The sequence below is a fragment of the Paramormyrops kingsleyae genome, chromosome 25, assembly GCF_048594095.1.
Source record: "Paramormyrops kingsleyae isolate MSU_618 chromosome 25, PKINGS_0.4, whole genome shotgun sequence".
NCBI lineage: Eukaryota > Metazoa > Chordata > Actinopteri > Osteoglossiformes > Mormyridae > Paramormyrops > Paramormyrops kingsleyae.
In genome coordinates, this window is record NC_132821.1 from 14,842,259 (window position 1) to 14,853,770 (window position 11,512).

At 46.4% G+C, this 11,512-nt stretch overlaps 1 protein-coding gene across 2 annotated transcripts; it reads left to right on the forward strand.

The window, feature by feature from the left end:
• The first annotated feature begins 7,073 nt into the window (after positions 1–7,073).
• Positions 7,074–11,512, forward strand: LOC140582811 (uncharacterized). Of its 2 annotated transcripts, XM_072707198.1 has the most exons (13): positions 7,074–7,167; positions 7,326–7,619; positions 7,698–7,914; positions 7,998–8,117; positions 8,199–8,359; positions 8,451–8,654; positions 8,786–9,033; positions 9,132–9,726; positions 10,235–10,456; positions 10,542–10,709; positions 10,804–10,951; positions 11,063–11,221; positions 11,378–11,512. In XM_072707198.1, exons 2-13 carry the CDS (start codon positions 7,549–7,551, stop codon positions 11,399–11,401), a joined length of 2,337 nt encoding a protein of 778 aa, XP_072563299.1. In that variant the 5' UTR covers positions 7,074–7,167; positions 7,326–7,548; the 3' UTR covers positions 11,402–11,512. The 2 variants fall into 2 exon arrangements, with proteins under 2 accessions (XP_072563299.1, XP_072563300.1); XM_072707199.1 differs by lacking the exon at positions 11,378–11,512 and having other exon boundaries at positions 10,542–10,707; positions 11,063–11,198.

The following is an 11,512-nucleotide window of genomic DNA, read 5'->3' on the forward strand; positions in this document are numbered from 1 at the left end:
GGGCTGCTTCCTTAGCCGTTTGATCAGCGAAAGCATTCCCTTTCGCTTCCTCAGTTTCATTGGCCTGATGCGCTTTGCATTTGCAGAGTGCTAGTAGTTTTGGTTTCTGCACGACTTCTAACAGTCTTAGTAGCAATGCCGAATGAGTTAATGTGGTCCCTTGGGACGTCTTGAATCCTCTCGTTTTCCACACAGCGGCATGATGATGCACTGCTGAGAAAACGTACTGACTGTCTGTGTATATTGTAATTTCTTTCCCCTCATGTATTTCACAGGCTCGGATGACGGCATACAGTTCTGCAGCTTGTGCTGAACAGGTCGGCGGCAACGCCTTTGCTTCTATCACTTTGTCTTGGGTTACTACCGCATACCCTACTCTGTTTTTCCCATACTGATCTTTAGATGCAGACCCGTCCACGAATAGGACTGTAGTCTGGGGTATGGGCGTTTGAGAGATGTCAGCTCGGGGTTTTGTTTGTTCTTCTATTATGGTTTTACATGAATGCGCGTCTCCCTCTGCCTGAGACGGCAGGAGCGTGCTGGGGTTTAATGGTCCACACCTCTGCAAGGTTATATTGGGCTGTGAAAGCAGAAGTGAGACCAGGGTCAGGTGTCTAGCATGCGTTAAAAAGGGTAGTGGTGTCTGGAGCAATATCAGTGATACAGCATGTGGTACTTTCAGGGTCAGGGGGTGGCATAACACTAGCTCTGCTGATATTTTCACTGCTTCCGCTGCTGCTGCACATGCTTGCAGACAGCCTGGAAACCCTGCTGCCACAGCGTCTAGTCGTTTAGAGTAGAACGCTAATGGTCTGTGTTTAGTTCCAAACGGTTGTGTTAAAACGGCTTTCATATACCCTTCTTGTGCATCTACGCATAGCATGAGAGGCAATTCATAATTTGGTAAGGCCAAGACTACATCTGTCTGCAGCATGTGTTTCAGTTTCTCAAATGCTGCTTCTCCCTTGGCGGTCCATTGTATTTGGTCTTTTAGTGTCATCTCCTTCCCATATATTAACTCCTGCAAAGGCTGTGCTAAGGTTGCATAGTCTGGTAACCATTCCCTACAGTAATTGCACAGTCCCAGGAAGGACATCATCTGTTGCTTTGTCCTTGGTTTAGGCGCCTCTCTAATCGCTTGCTTACGAGTTTCTAGGAGCGCCTTCCCTTCCCCCGTAAGATAATGACCTAAATATATGACCTTCTTCTGGCAATATTGTAGCTTTTCTTTCGAGGCCTTATGTCCTGTCTTGTACAAATGTTGGAGCACAGCCAAGGTCGTCTGCCGGCAATGTTCCTTAGTATCGGCTGCGACTAGGATATCGTCCACGTACAACAATACTTGGCTGTGTTCCAGCACTGGGCACGTTTGCATAGAGAAGCGGAGGGCCATTGTGTACACATGTGGGCTTTCAGAAAAACCTTGCGGTAATCTAGTGTAAGTATATTTCTTCCCTTTGTAGGTGAACCCGAATAAATGTTGCGAGTCCTCATGTAGTGGCACTGAGAAAAAGGCATTGCTCAAATCTATCACTGAGAACCACTTCTTATCTCCCGTGAGGGAGTTAAGCAGTAATAAATGCGGATTGGGAACATCTGGTGCCGCGTGCTGCACTATATTGTTTATGGGCCTTAAGTCCTGCACCATCCTCCACCTCCCCGTCTGGCCTTTTTGTACTGGAAAGATGGGGGTGTTGCAGGTGGCCTCGGGTGCTTCTCTTAGAATTCCTGACTTTAGCATATCTTGTATGACTGGCGCTATCCCTGCCTCGGCTTCAGGCTTCAGCGGGTATTGCCTAACTATAGGTTCTTGTTGAGCTTTCAGTTTTACCTTATGTGGAGGGAATCCTTTCACTATCCCTACGTCCGTGGGGGAGGAGGACCACAACTCTTTCGGTATTTCCGCTAATTCTTCGTTTTCTACCGTTGGAGTTGCTGCTATTAATCAAGCTGGGTCCTCCATGTGGGCAGTGGGTGTTATGGGTACTCTCCACCCTAGGGGAAATCGCCAAATATTTTTCCCCTTATTATAACTCCATTCTGTCCCTGGCTGCGTCGTATATTTAAGTTTTGGGTGTGATGCGCAGCTCACAAACTGTCCCAAGTCTTCCCATTTGTGATTTAGGACCTGTCTAAAACAGCGGAATAATTCTCTCCCATTAAGGTGAGAGCTGGCCTGTAGTTCCGTCATAGCTGTCCAGAACTCAGGCACACCGTCCTCTACGGCAGGGATGCTTTTCAGGGCGGCTGCCCTATCTTCTGCTGTCCATGGGCGGTAAACTAATATGGTGGCTGGTGGGGCTATGCCATCTTCACCCGGGGCTATTCTTGGATTAGCCACTTCCACCATCGGGGCGAGAAGCTCATCTTCCTCATCTGATTCTATTGCATGCCACTGAACTCTCCGACTTTCAGGGTTTATGCGTTTTTGCAGTTGTGGATCTGTCGCCCTGGTTTCATGTAACCTTGGTCTCTCTCCCTCCGCTCCCTGAGCCGCTTGCAAAGGTGCAGGCTCATTTTGATTATGATAGGGTGGTGGCTGTGGCCCTAGTGGCGCAGCCGCGGGCACATGCGGGGGAGCAGTGGGCGATGTCTCCTCATCTATTTTAACCAATGCTGCCTGTAATTTCCCTTTTTTGTTTTTCTGTTTCTCCTTCCTCGCTTTATCTCGGAGTTTGCTTTGCTCTAACCAAGCTTCAGACAGCATGTATTCTCCCTTCTTTTGTGCTTTATCTTTCTCTGAACGGCAACTGGCCAGTATATCTAATTTTAACTCGGTCTGCAGTTTTAGAATGTCCCCTGTATTCAGATTTCCAGGAAATTTATATCTTTTCTGCCATTTCCGATTACTCACAACTCCTGCTCCTACTTTGTATGCTTCCATAAATTTCTCATCTCCCGCCAATTCTACTTTGCTCTGACTCTGTCCCATTTTTTCTACAAAAAAACAACAACCCCTAGGTGCAAGTCCCTGGCATGAGACCTCAGGAGGACACTGACACGGCCTTCTACTGTCTCCTATGGAGACAGCGGTATCAGTTTTCAGGGGTGAAACCCGTCCTTTCTCCCTTGGTCACCAGTATGTTGTTGCACCCAGGCCAGACGTGCAGACCTTCTACTGGTCTCTTAATACACGTCTGTTCTCATTCACGCTGCAGCGTCGTGCTTCTCACCTGATCCTTTCGCGAAGTGCTTCTAGTTCTTGTCCGGAGGCCCATCAGACGTCGCCCCAGCCGCCGGGAACGGTCCTAACCACCGGCCTGTAGACGAATTCACGTCACAGGTCTTTCACACACTCTCTGTGAGTGAGACTGTCGACAGCTTTCGGTGTTGTTCGTCGGCGGACTGGTCGGCGTCCTCTGGTCTCCTCTCGGATCCGGCTCGAAGGACCAAGTTTTATGTTGGGGAGCTGGAGGAAAGCGCCGTAGCTTTGACCCCCTCTCACCGTTACCTATGTGGAGGAAGCGCTGTCGCTTGCCACTCCACACATGCACTTCTGGGACTCAGGAATAAAGAGACAGCACACTTCTTATCTTTTACTTGCGCAAGGGTGCCCACTCACTTAGATGCAACAGACAGTATCTGCGCCTCAGTTCAGTGTCACACCGGGCAGTCCCTTGGCTTCTTTATTTATACTTGGCGGGAGGGGCTTACATGGGGCGTAGTTTAAACTGTTAATACTGCTAGTACCTTTACAGACAAAGGTTTATCAGGAACCGCTACACAACCCAGGGTAGGCCTCCTTGGCCATGTTGACAAGCCTATTCCCCACCCAGAGTTATAGTTCCTGTTCTCTCATCCTTCGGCGTCTAGGGACCACTTTGTTCTGCCCTGTCACTAGACGCAGGGGCTGATACATATATATTACATAATGCTAACACACATACTTAATATGATAAAAGTAATACATTTTCCACTCTAACACCTCATACCTCTGGGACCCAGGTTTGAGTCTCCCCCTGGGTTACATGCGTGTGGAGTTTGCATGTTCGCCCCATGTTGTCGTGGGGTTTCCTCTAGGTACTCTGGTTTCCCCCCACAGTACAAAGACATGCTGAGGCTAATTGGAATTACTGAATTGCCCGTAGGTATGCATGTGTGAGTGAGTGTCAGTGTGCCCTGCGATGGGCTGGCCCCCCATCCTGGGTTGTTCCTCACCTTGTTTCTGTAGCTTCTGGGATAAGCTCCAGACACTGAAGTTTACCTTTCATATGAGAAAATGCTTTTTACATATTGATTCTCTGCAACATAAAAGTCTCATCCATAGGATTCGGACTCGGCTGTAGGACTGATAGCGGTTTTATTCTCTCCATCACGGTTGGTTTCAGTTGGCATTGGTGTCAGCGGTATGTAAACTGTGTTACATGAATAACTGCAGCATCTTTAACGTCGGTCCGTTGATTTGATCCGGACAGCGCCACGGGTAGCACAGATGGTTCCCTCTTCTGCAGAGGAGGCACTGAAATACAAACAGTTTAAGATTAGAAAAGCGACCTTTCCGTTTACAATAAATCACTCGTTTGTGTTTATGCGTTCAAACATTGTGTAACTACCCGGGGGTAGGGGCGTCGCACCCGACGTGCTAGGTTTTGGGAGTGCAGGGTTGTCGGCAGATTATATCGGTACCCGGCCGAAAACGTATATACTTCAGGGTGCCACCGTGTCCATTTTTGTCCCCTGAACCTGCCTTCCAACACCCTCCCGCAGCAGGACGGGTAAAAAATATTTGCACACGCAAATACTGGGACTAAAAGAACTCGGGGTGAGGGACTCAGATCCTCTCATTACTTAGTCTCCCTGGGTAGAATAACCGCCAGTTTTCCCCTACCAAGGCGGGGCGAAATTTCTCCGCTACAATTGCTCAGAATCGCTGTAGCTTTCCGATGGTATGCCGGGCGTTGCGGTTGCTTAGCGTGACCGACGCATAAGAAAGCAAACATTCTTTATTATCATCCTATGTATGTTAAATTACGATCTTCCACATTAATCAAGGTATTGTAAAACGGAAATTATTGCAGCTCCAATAGCTTATATTAAAGTCAGCCAAGAGTCACAACATGGTTTTGAAATGGCAAACGCAGACACAAATCAAATGTATATGAGCAAGCAACATAAGGGATCTGTTTGGGTAAATTATATTATAGTATACACTATATATTTGTGGTGTGGTGGCGAATTGGTGCAGAAGTTTTAGAACTGCACTATCGATTTATCACTTTATTTAGAAATATAAATTCAGTTCTTATCCTTTTTAAAAGTTACATTTTTTTCAAATTGTCTTTCAAAGTGTCCCTCAGAATGACACTGGGGCTGGGGTGGGCGGGGCTACGAGGGGGAGGGGACGCGGTCAGAATGGTATATTAAGAGGAGACCTCCGCATGTACAGTTACTCTACCTCTGCTTCCAGCGAGACAAGAGCTCCAGATTCTGCTCAAGGTTTCATCTTTTGTCGAACAACTCGTCAAGAATGGCTTCCAAGGCGTAAGTTGTGATCAATTTATTATTGCATTTGAATGTGTAGAAACTGTGGATAACTTGTTCATCCTTGTATGTAGTTTACTGACACTGTGCTTAAGTCTCTTAAACTGACTACTATTGTTAAAACTTAAATTGCATCCACTACAAAAGTAAAACAATATTTCGAAGCAACTTTTTTTAATTACTAAAAACTCATCTTTTTCGAAAGACATTTTGTTAAGGTACTTTATCGATTCTCCTGTTTTATCTCTCTATTTTTTGCTCTGTAGCACTTTTGAGATTGCTGAAATATAAAGTGCAATACAAATAAAATGTATTTTATACTAATTATCTTTAAATTAGTAGTAAGGAGTATTAAAGTGTAGAATACCATTTTTTTTATTTGCAGTGTTCACAAAGGGCTTATATTTCTTGATATAAATGTAACTAATTAGTAAACATGTTTCAGTAGTTGTGATCATGTAGTTTACTAATTACTTTTCTCAGTCTGGGACCCATCAGGATGACAATAGATATGCAAATGTTATTTATCCAAACCACTGAGGAATGAACAATGTTGATGATGATGACTGGAATGGGTCCTGAAAATCATGAATTAAATCTAATCTTAAGTAACACTTCCTTGACTGTTACATAAAACTGTTAATTGTTTTTTTTTGTTGTTGTTTTTTTATATCCGCAGTACTTCCAACAGGCATTTCCTGCTCTGCCCCGTGTGCAAGAAGACACAGGCAAGCCTCTCGGTGCATCTGACTAGGGTGTGCATGAAGAGATCTTCGAAAGAAGCCATCCAAGAAGTAGTGGAGAAGGCAAAGCAGGATGCGCTTGAAGTTCTGCAGTGGGGCAGGGTGTTCAGCTACAGGCACCTGCGAGACATTATGGATGATGCTAATCCTATGAGCAGGTTGGTGGGAAAACTCTTCAGTCTTTTTTACACATCTCGCTTCGTTTCTTCAGTATGACATTTACTAACAGTTTTTTTTATTTACTTATTTATCTGAAAGGATGATCCAGGAGCTGGAGCGTCGCCACATGGTGGTGCCTGACACCCCCTCCCCAGCAGTAGCGGCGCAGACCAGCAGTGTTCCTGTGATGGCTGGTACAACCGTGCAGCGACCGGAGAGCTCGGCGACTGAGCAGTCGGAGGACGCAGTGAGTGTCAGCAACGGCGAGATCTTTCAAGTGTGAGTATGAGTGTCTCGGATTTGCAGCTTCATTGATACCTTTTGCTTTTGCTTGTGAGCCAATTGAAGGTGCAATTTTAAGACGAAATATGTTTTCCACATGGCAGTACCCGGGAGGTGCAGTGGCCACAGACCTCCAGGCACATGATGCAGGAGAAGGGACTGCACCGGAAACATTCTCTGGACCATCCCCTCCTGAAGGGCTTCGCCGCATACTTGGAGAAGGATCTCCTGATTGAGAATTTCAAGCAGACGGTGAGGTCTCCCATAAAAGTTCACTCTATTATTTTTTGGAGCTTTATATCTACGCAATATATTCATTAAGTAATGCCGATTTTATTTTCCAGGTGGAAAACGTCAGCAGGTTCATGTTTTTTGTGAACCCTGAAGAGCCATCCCTTGAATTTCTGAGGGAGAGGGAGAGGACGAAGCTCTTCTTTCGGGAGCTGACTGAGGCTGGTCTCTCCAGGCAGACTCAGGTCAACTACATGAAGAGCCTGAAGAGGTTGGTAGCATGTAGATTTTTAACAGTATATTGTAGGTTTGTGTTGTATTGTCGTATCTGTTTTCTTCAAGGAAGTTCAGTCCTCCCACTATTGTCATGGTGGCATGTACAAGTTTATGTACATATGGATACTTACATACATGTCCTTCCTCTGACAGATTCCTCAAGTACCACACCGTGGCCACCGACCTCCGGCGTGACAACATTGCCTTGTGGAATGAGGCAATGTTCTTCGTGGAGTACCTGGGCTCACTCCAGCAGAGCTCTGCAAAGTTGGTGAGTAAGGAGATGACGCAAAGGAGGTAAGTTCAACTGTCAACACCCGTTAAATTCCATATTATGATTTGATTATACATCTCCTCTACTGTGTTTAACACACTCATGATGTTTTTTTTTATCTCCCTCACTGCTCCTGGAGTGCACTGCATGGAGAAGCAGAGCCATTTTACATTGTGAGCACATTTTATTAAAATGTGTACTGTATTGATTAGGATTGACAGTAATTGAATTTTCTTCTCCCACCCACATAGTCATGTCATTCTCACGGGGATGAGCCCAGAGAAGAGTCCAGAGGACTGCTGGGCCGTGCTGAGGGCTGCCAAGAACGACTTCTTGGCAGTCCTTGGCAAGGTGTATCCGGAGGAGATGCCCCTGGAGTGTGCAGAGTGCTGCCTTGTCCTCTACTACCTGGAGGCCACGGTGATTCTGAAGCATCTCCAGCCACCAGGCGTGGTGGAGCACATGACCGTAAGTGTTGTATTCTTTTTGTCTTCACTTTTCCTTTTTGCCGATACTCTTATTTATCAGTGGGACATCATTGTATTGTGTAGGTCCAGGAGTGGATGACCAGGAGCACGTCCGAGGCCGACCATACGGTGATTGTGGTGAAGGAACACAAGACGTCGGCGCAGCAAGCGGCCACGTTTGCATTGTCCTCTGAGGAGGAGACGGTAAGTATATCAAGTTTGATAAGATTTATTTCATAGTTTATTTCAAGAGCAGCGATTTAATCTGTTTTCCTCTGCCAACAGTGGTTCGACATCTACTTCACCCAGGTACGGCCACAGCTCCTGAGCTCCAAGAGGAGCCGGACGACACTGGATGACCTGGGAGGAGACAAACGGTTCTTCGTCTCCACCGCAGGCAGGCCGGCGTTCAACGCTTCGAATGACCTCAACCGGCTGCACCAAAAGTGAGCTGATCGTCATGATTAATTCCCCCTATAATATGTTCTACATACGTGTTGTGTGAGACGTATTAATAAATGTATTTTTGTATTTTAGATACAAGCTGGATCCAGTCACCTACCAGACGGCCCGGCGCATCTTTGAGACGGCCACCAAGGACTTGACGGACCAAGAGAAGTCCTTGGTGGCCGATTACCTCACTCATTCCACTGCGACGGCTGACGAGCACTACCGGATGAAGCAGTCGCGGAATGTGGTGCTGGCCAGTAAGCTGCTGAAGAAGCTGGCAGGTGACTCAAGGTAGGCATGTTTTCTGTTTGTCAACACACTTACCAACATCAAGACACACAACCAAAGCCCTCACCACTGAACACTAACCTTAAACGTTTGTGGGTTTTTTTTTATTTTTTTTATTTTTATATTTATCTCAGCGCTGACTCCGCAGAGGAAGGACCCAGCTGTTCTGCCCGTGGTGCCGCACGGGATGCTGCCCCGGCATCCAACCAACAGATGGATGTCCAGGCAGCGTTCGATCAGCTCCTTCGGACCCACCCCGTGACCCTGGATGGCGACATCCCAGACAAGACAGCACGCTCGCAGACGTCGGGCCGGTTTCAGCGGCAGCTCTATGATCGCTGGCTGAAGGCCCAGATGAGGATGCGCGTACGGCATGTCTTGTGTGAGTATTGTTTGTAGCACTAATGACATTTTTTACTGTGAAACGGTCCTATCTACATAGGCTTCTTAACTAACAACAATTTACTTTGTTCTTGACAGCACACTTTGGCAGACGGCAGCCCACCGAGTCCCGGGTCGACGCTTGGATCAGGAACCAAGGCTGGAAAAGTAACGTTCCCAGCGCGGCCAGCGTTCTGAAGGACTGGAGACCAGTGGGTTCGGTGGACACTGTCGTGGACTCTAGCCACATCCAGGAGCTCATCCACAACCAGAAGTGGAAGGGACTTGTGGTGATGGACATTGCGGGGAAGGGGAAGGGAGTCTGCGCCACCCGGCAGTTCCAGGCTGGTGAGGTGGTGTGTGACTACCACGGGCCGGTAGTCACAGCCACTGAGGGCCAGCGGATTCACTCATCGACGAAGGAAGAAGAATCTGGCTACATGTTCTTCTTCCGGAACAGCCATAAGTCTGAGTGTGCCTGTCACCCGGGCATACAGCCTTTTGGCCGGCTGATTAATCATTCCCATAAGAAGGCCAACCTCCGGCCAAGACTGTACAGCCCAGCCGTCGGGGGACAGGATGTTATTTTGCTTTTGGCCCTGAACAGGATTAATGTTGGGGAGGAACTGTTGTTCGATTATGGGGTGCAGAGGAAATCGTTCAGGGGAGAGGGACTGAGAACCATTGAGAACATGTAGTTAATTTTTGGCAAGATCATCATTTTGATTGTTTGCTACTCTTCCCAAAAGTGATGTGGGTAGATTATTCCACCATGCAAGGTCGGGCAGATTATTCATTCATCAAATTTAAAGCTCTTAATTTCTAATCAATTGGCCCAAGTACATCCTGATTGCACTGTACTATTTTCTTGTATGCAGTTTTTATGTGAAATAACTCTTTAAATGTGAAATAATTATACTAGAAAAGTGTCACTTTATTTTGGTTTTTTTTTTTGACAATGTATAAAGTTTAAGACCTTGTCGTTGCCCCAAGTATTACAGTAGTTTACAGTACTTGGATAGTAGAAATAATACACAGCAGAATGGTACAGGTGTAAGGTAAATGTCAATTAAATCAGTGGATATAGCCTTAATAAACAGGATGTGTCCAACCAGGCTACTTACGAATTATAAGAAAATCATCTGCATAGATGCAGGGACCTCAACTTTTCCATGACTTACCTGTTTGTTTCTTTTTTCCAGTGCTTTCAACAGGCATTTTCTACTTTGCCCCGTCTGCCAGAAGACACAGCCGAACCTGTCGGTGCACCTGACTCGTGTGTGCATGAAGACGTCATCAAAAGAGGCTATCTGCGACGTTTTGGAGAAGGCGAAGAAGGATGCGCTGGACGTTCTGCACTGGGGCAGGGTCTTCAGTTACAGTCACATCCGACAGATTTTCGATGGTCCTGATCCAGCGAACAGGTTGGTGGAAGATCTTTTCCGTCTTTCTACACATCACATGTTTCTCCTGACTGAAATTCACTAACAGTGCTTCTTTTTTTGAAAGGATGATCGAGGAGTTGCAGCGTCGCCATATGGTGGTGACTGGCATGCCCCAATCACCAGCGATGGATCGGACCAGCACTGTCTACGCAGCCAATCAGCCCCCAGAAAGCTCAGAGGGTGAGCAAACAGAAGATGCTCACAGTGCCAGCAGTGGAGAGACCTTTCAAGTGTGAGTATCTCAGTTTTTACATTGATGCTGTTTGTTTTTGATTGAGCCAGATCAATAAGCATTTTTACAACAAAATGTGTTCCCAACATTGCAGTACCCAGAAGGTGCAGTGGCCACAGAAGACAAGGCAGCTGATGGCAGAAAAGGGGCTCTACAGGAAGCATTCTCTGGACCATCCGCTGCTGAAAGGCTTTGCCACGTACTTGGAGAGGGATCTCCAGAACGAGAATTTTAAACAGGAGGTGATGATCCCTATAGAATTATTATCTATCACTCACTCACTCACTCACTCACTCACCCACCTCCCATCCATCCATCCATCCATTCATCCTTATTCTGTTTCTTCTTCTCAGGTGGAAAATGTAGCCAGGTTCCTGTGTTTCATGAACCCGCAGGAGCCCTCCCTGGAATTCGTCAAGGAAAGGGAGAAGACCAGGCATTTCTTCTCTGAGCTGACAGAGGCTAAATTGACAAAGATCAATTTAGATCAATTATATAAAGAGCCTGAAGAGGTTGGTTGTTTTGTGAATTTTTAATGTAGTTATATATGTGTTTATATACATATATGTTTCTTCAAGCCAGTTTAATCCTCCCCACTATTGTCTTTATCAAGATTACATATGTCTACATTCATGTGAATACTTACATACTTGTGCTTCCTCGGACAGATTCCTCAAGTATCACACAATTGATACTGACCTCCGGAGCAACAACGAAAGGCTGTGGAGAGATGCAAAACACTTCATCGACTACCTGGGCTTACTGCAGCGGAGCTGTGCTAAGCTAGTCGGCAAGGAAATCAT

What these genes read in the sequence shown, in the direction of transcription:
- LOC140582811 (XM_072707198.1), top strand. Translation starts at nt 7,549, where the DNA reads ATGATGTTTTTTTTTATCTCCCTCACTGCTCCTGGAGTGCACTGCATG. An exon ending in TGTCCTCTGAGGAGGAGACG is followed by an intron (nt 8,118 to 8,198) that starts GTAAGTATATCA and finishes CTCTGCCAACAG; the next exon opens with TGGTTCGACATCTACTTCAC. An exon ending in GCGCGTACGGCATGTCTTGT is followed by an intron (nt 9,034 to 9,131) that starts GTGAGTATTGTT and finishes TGTTCTTGACAG; the next exon opens with CACACTTTGGCAGACGGCAG.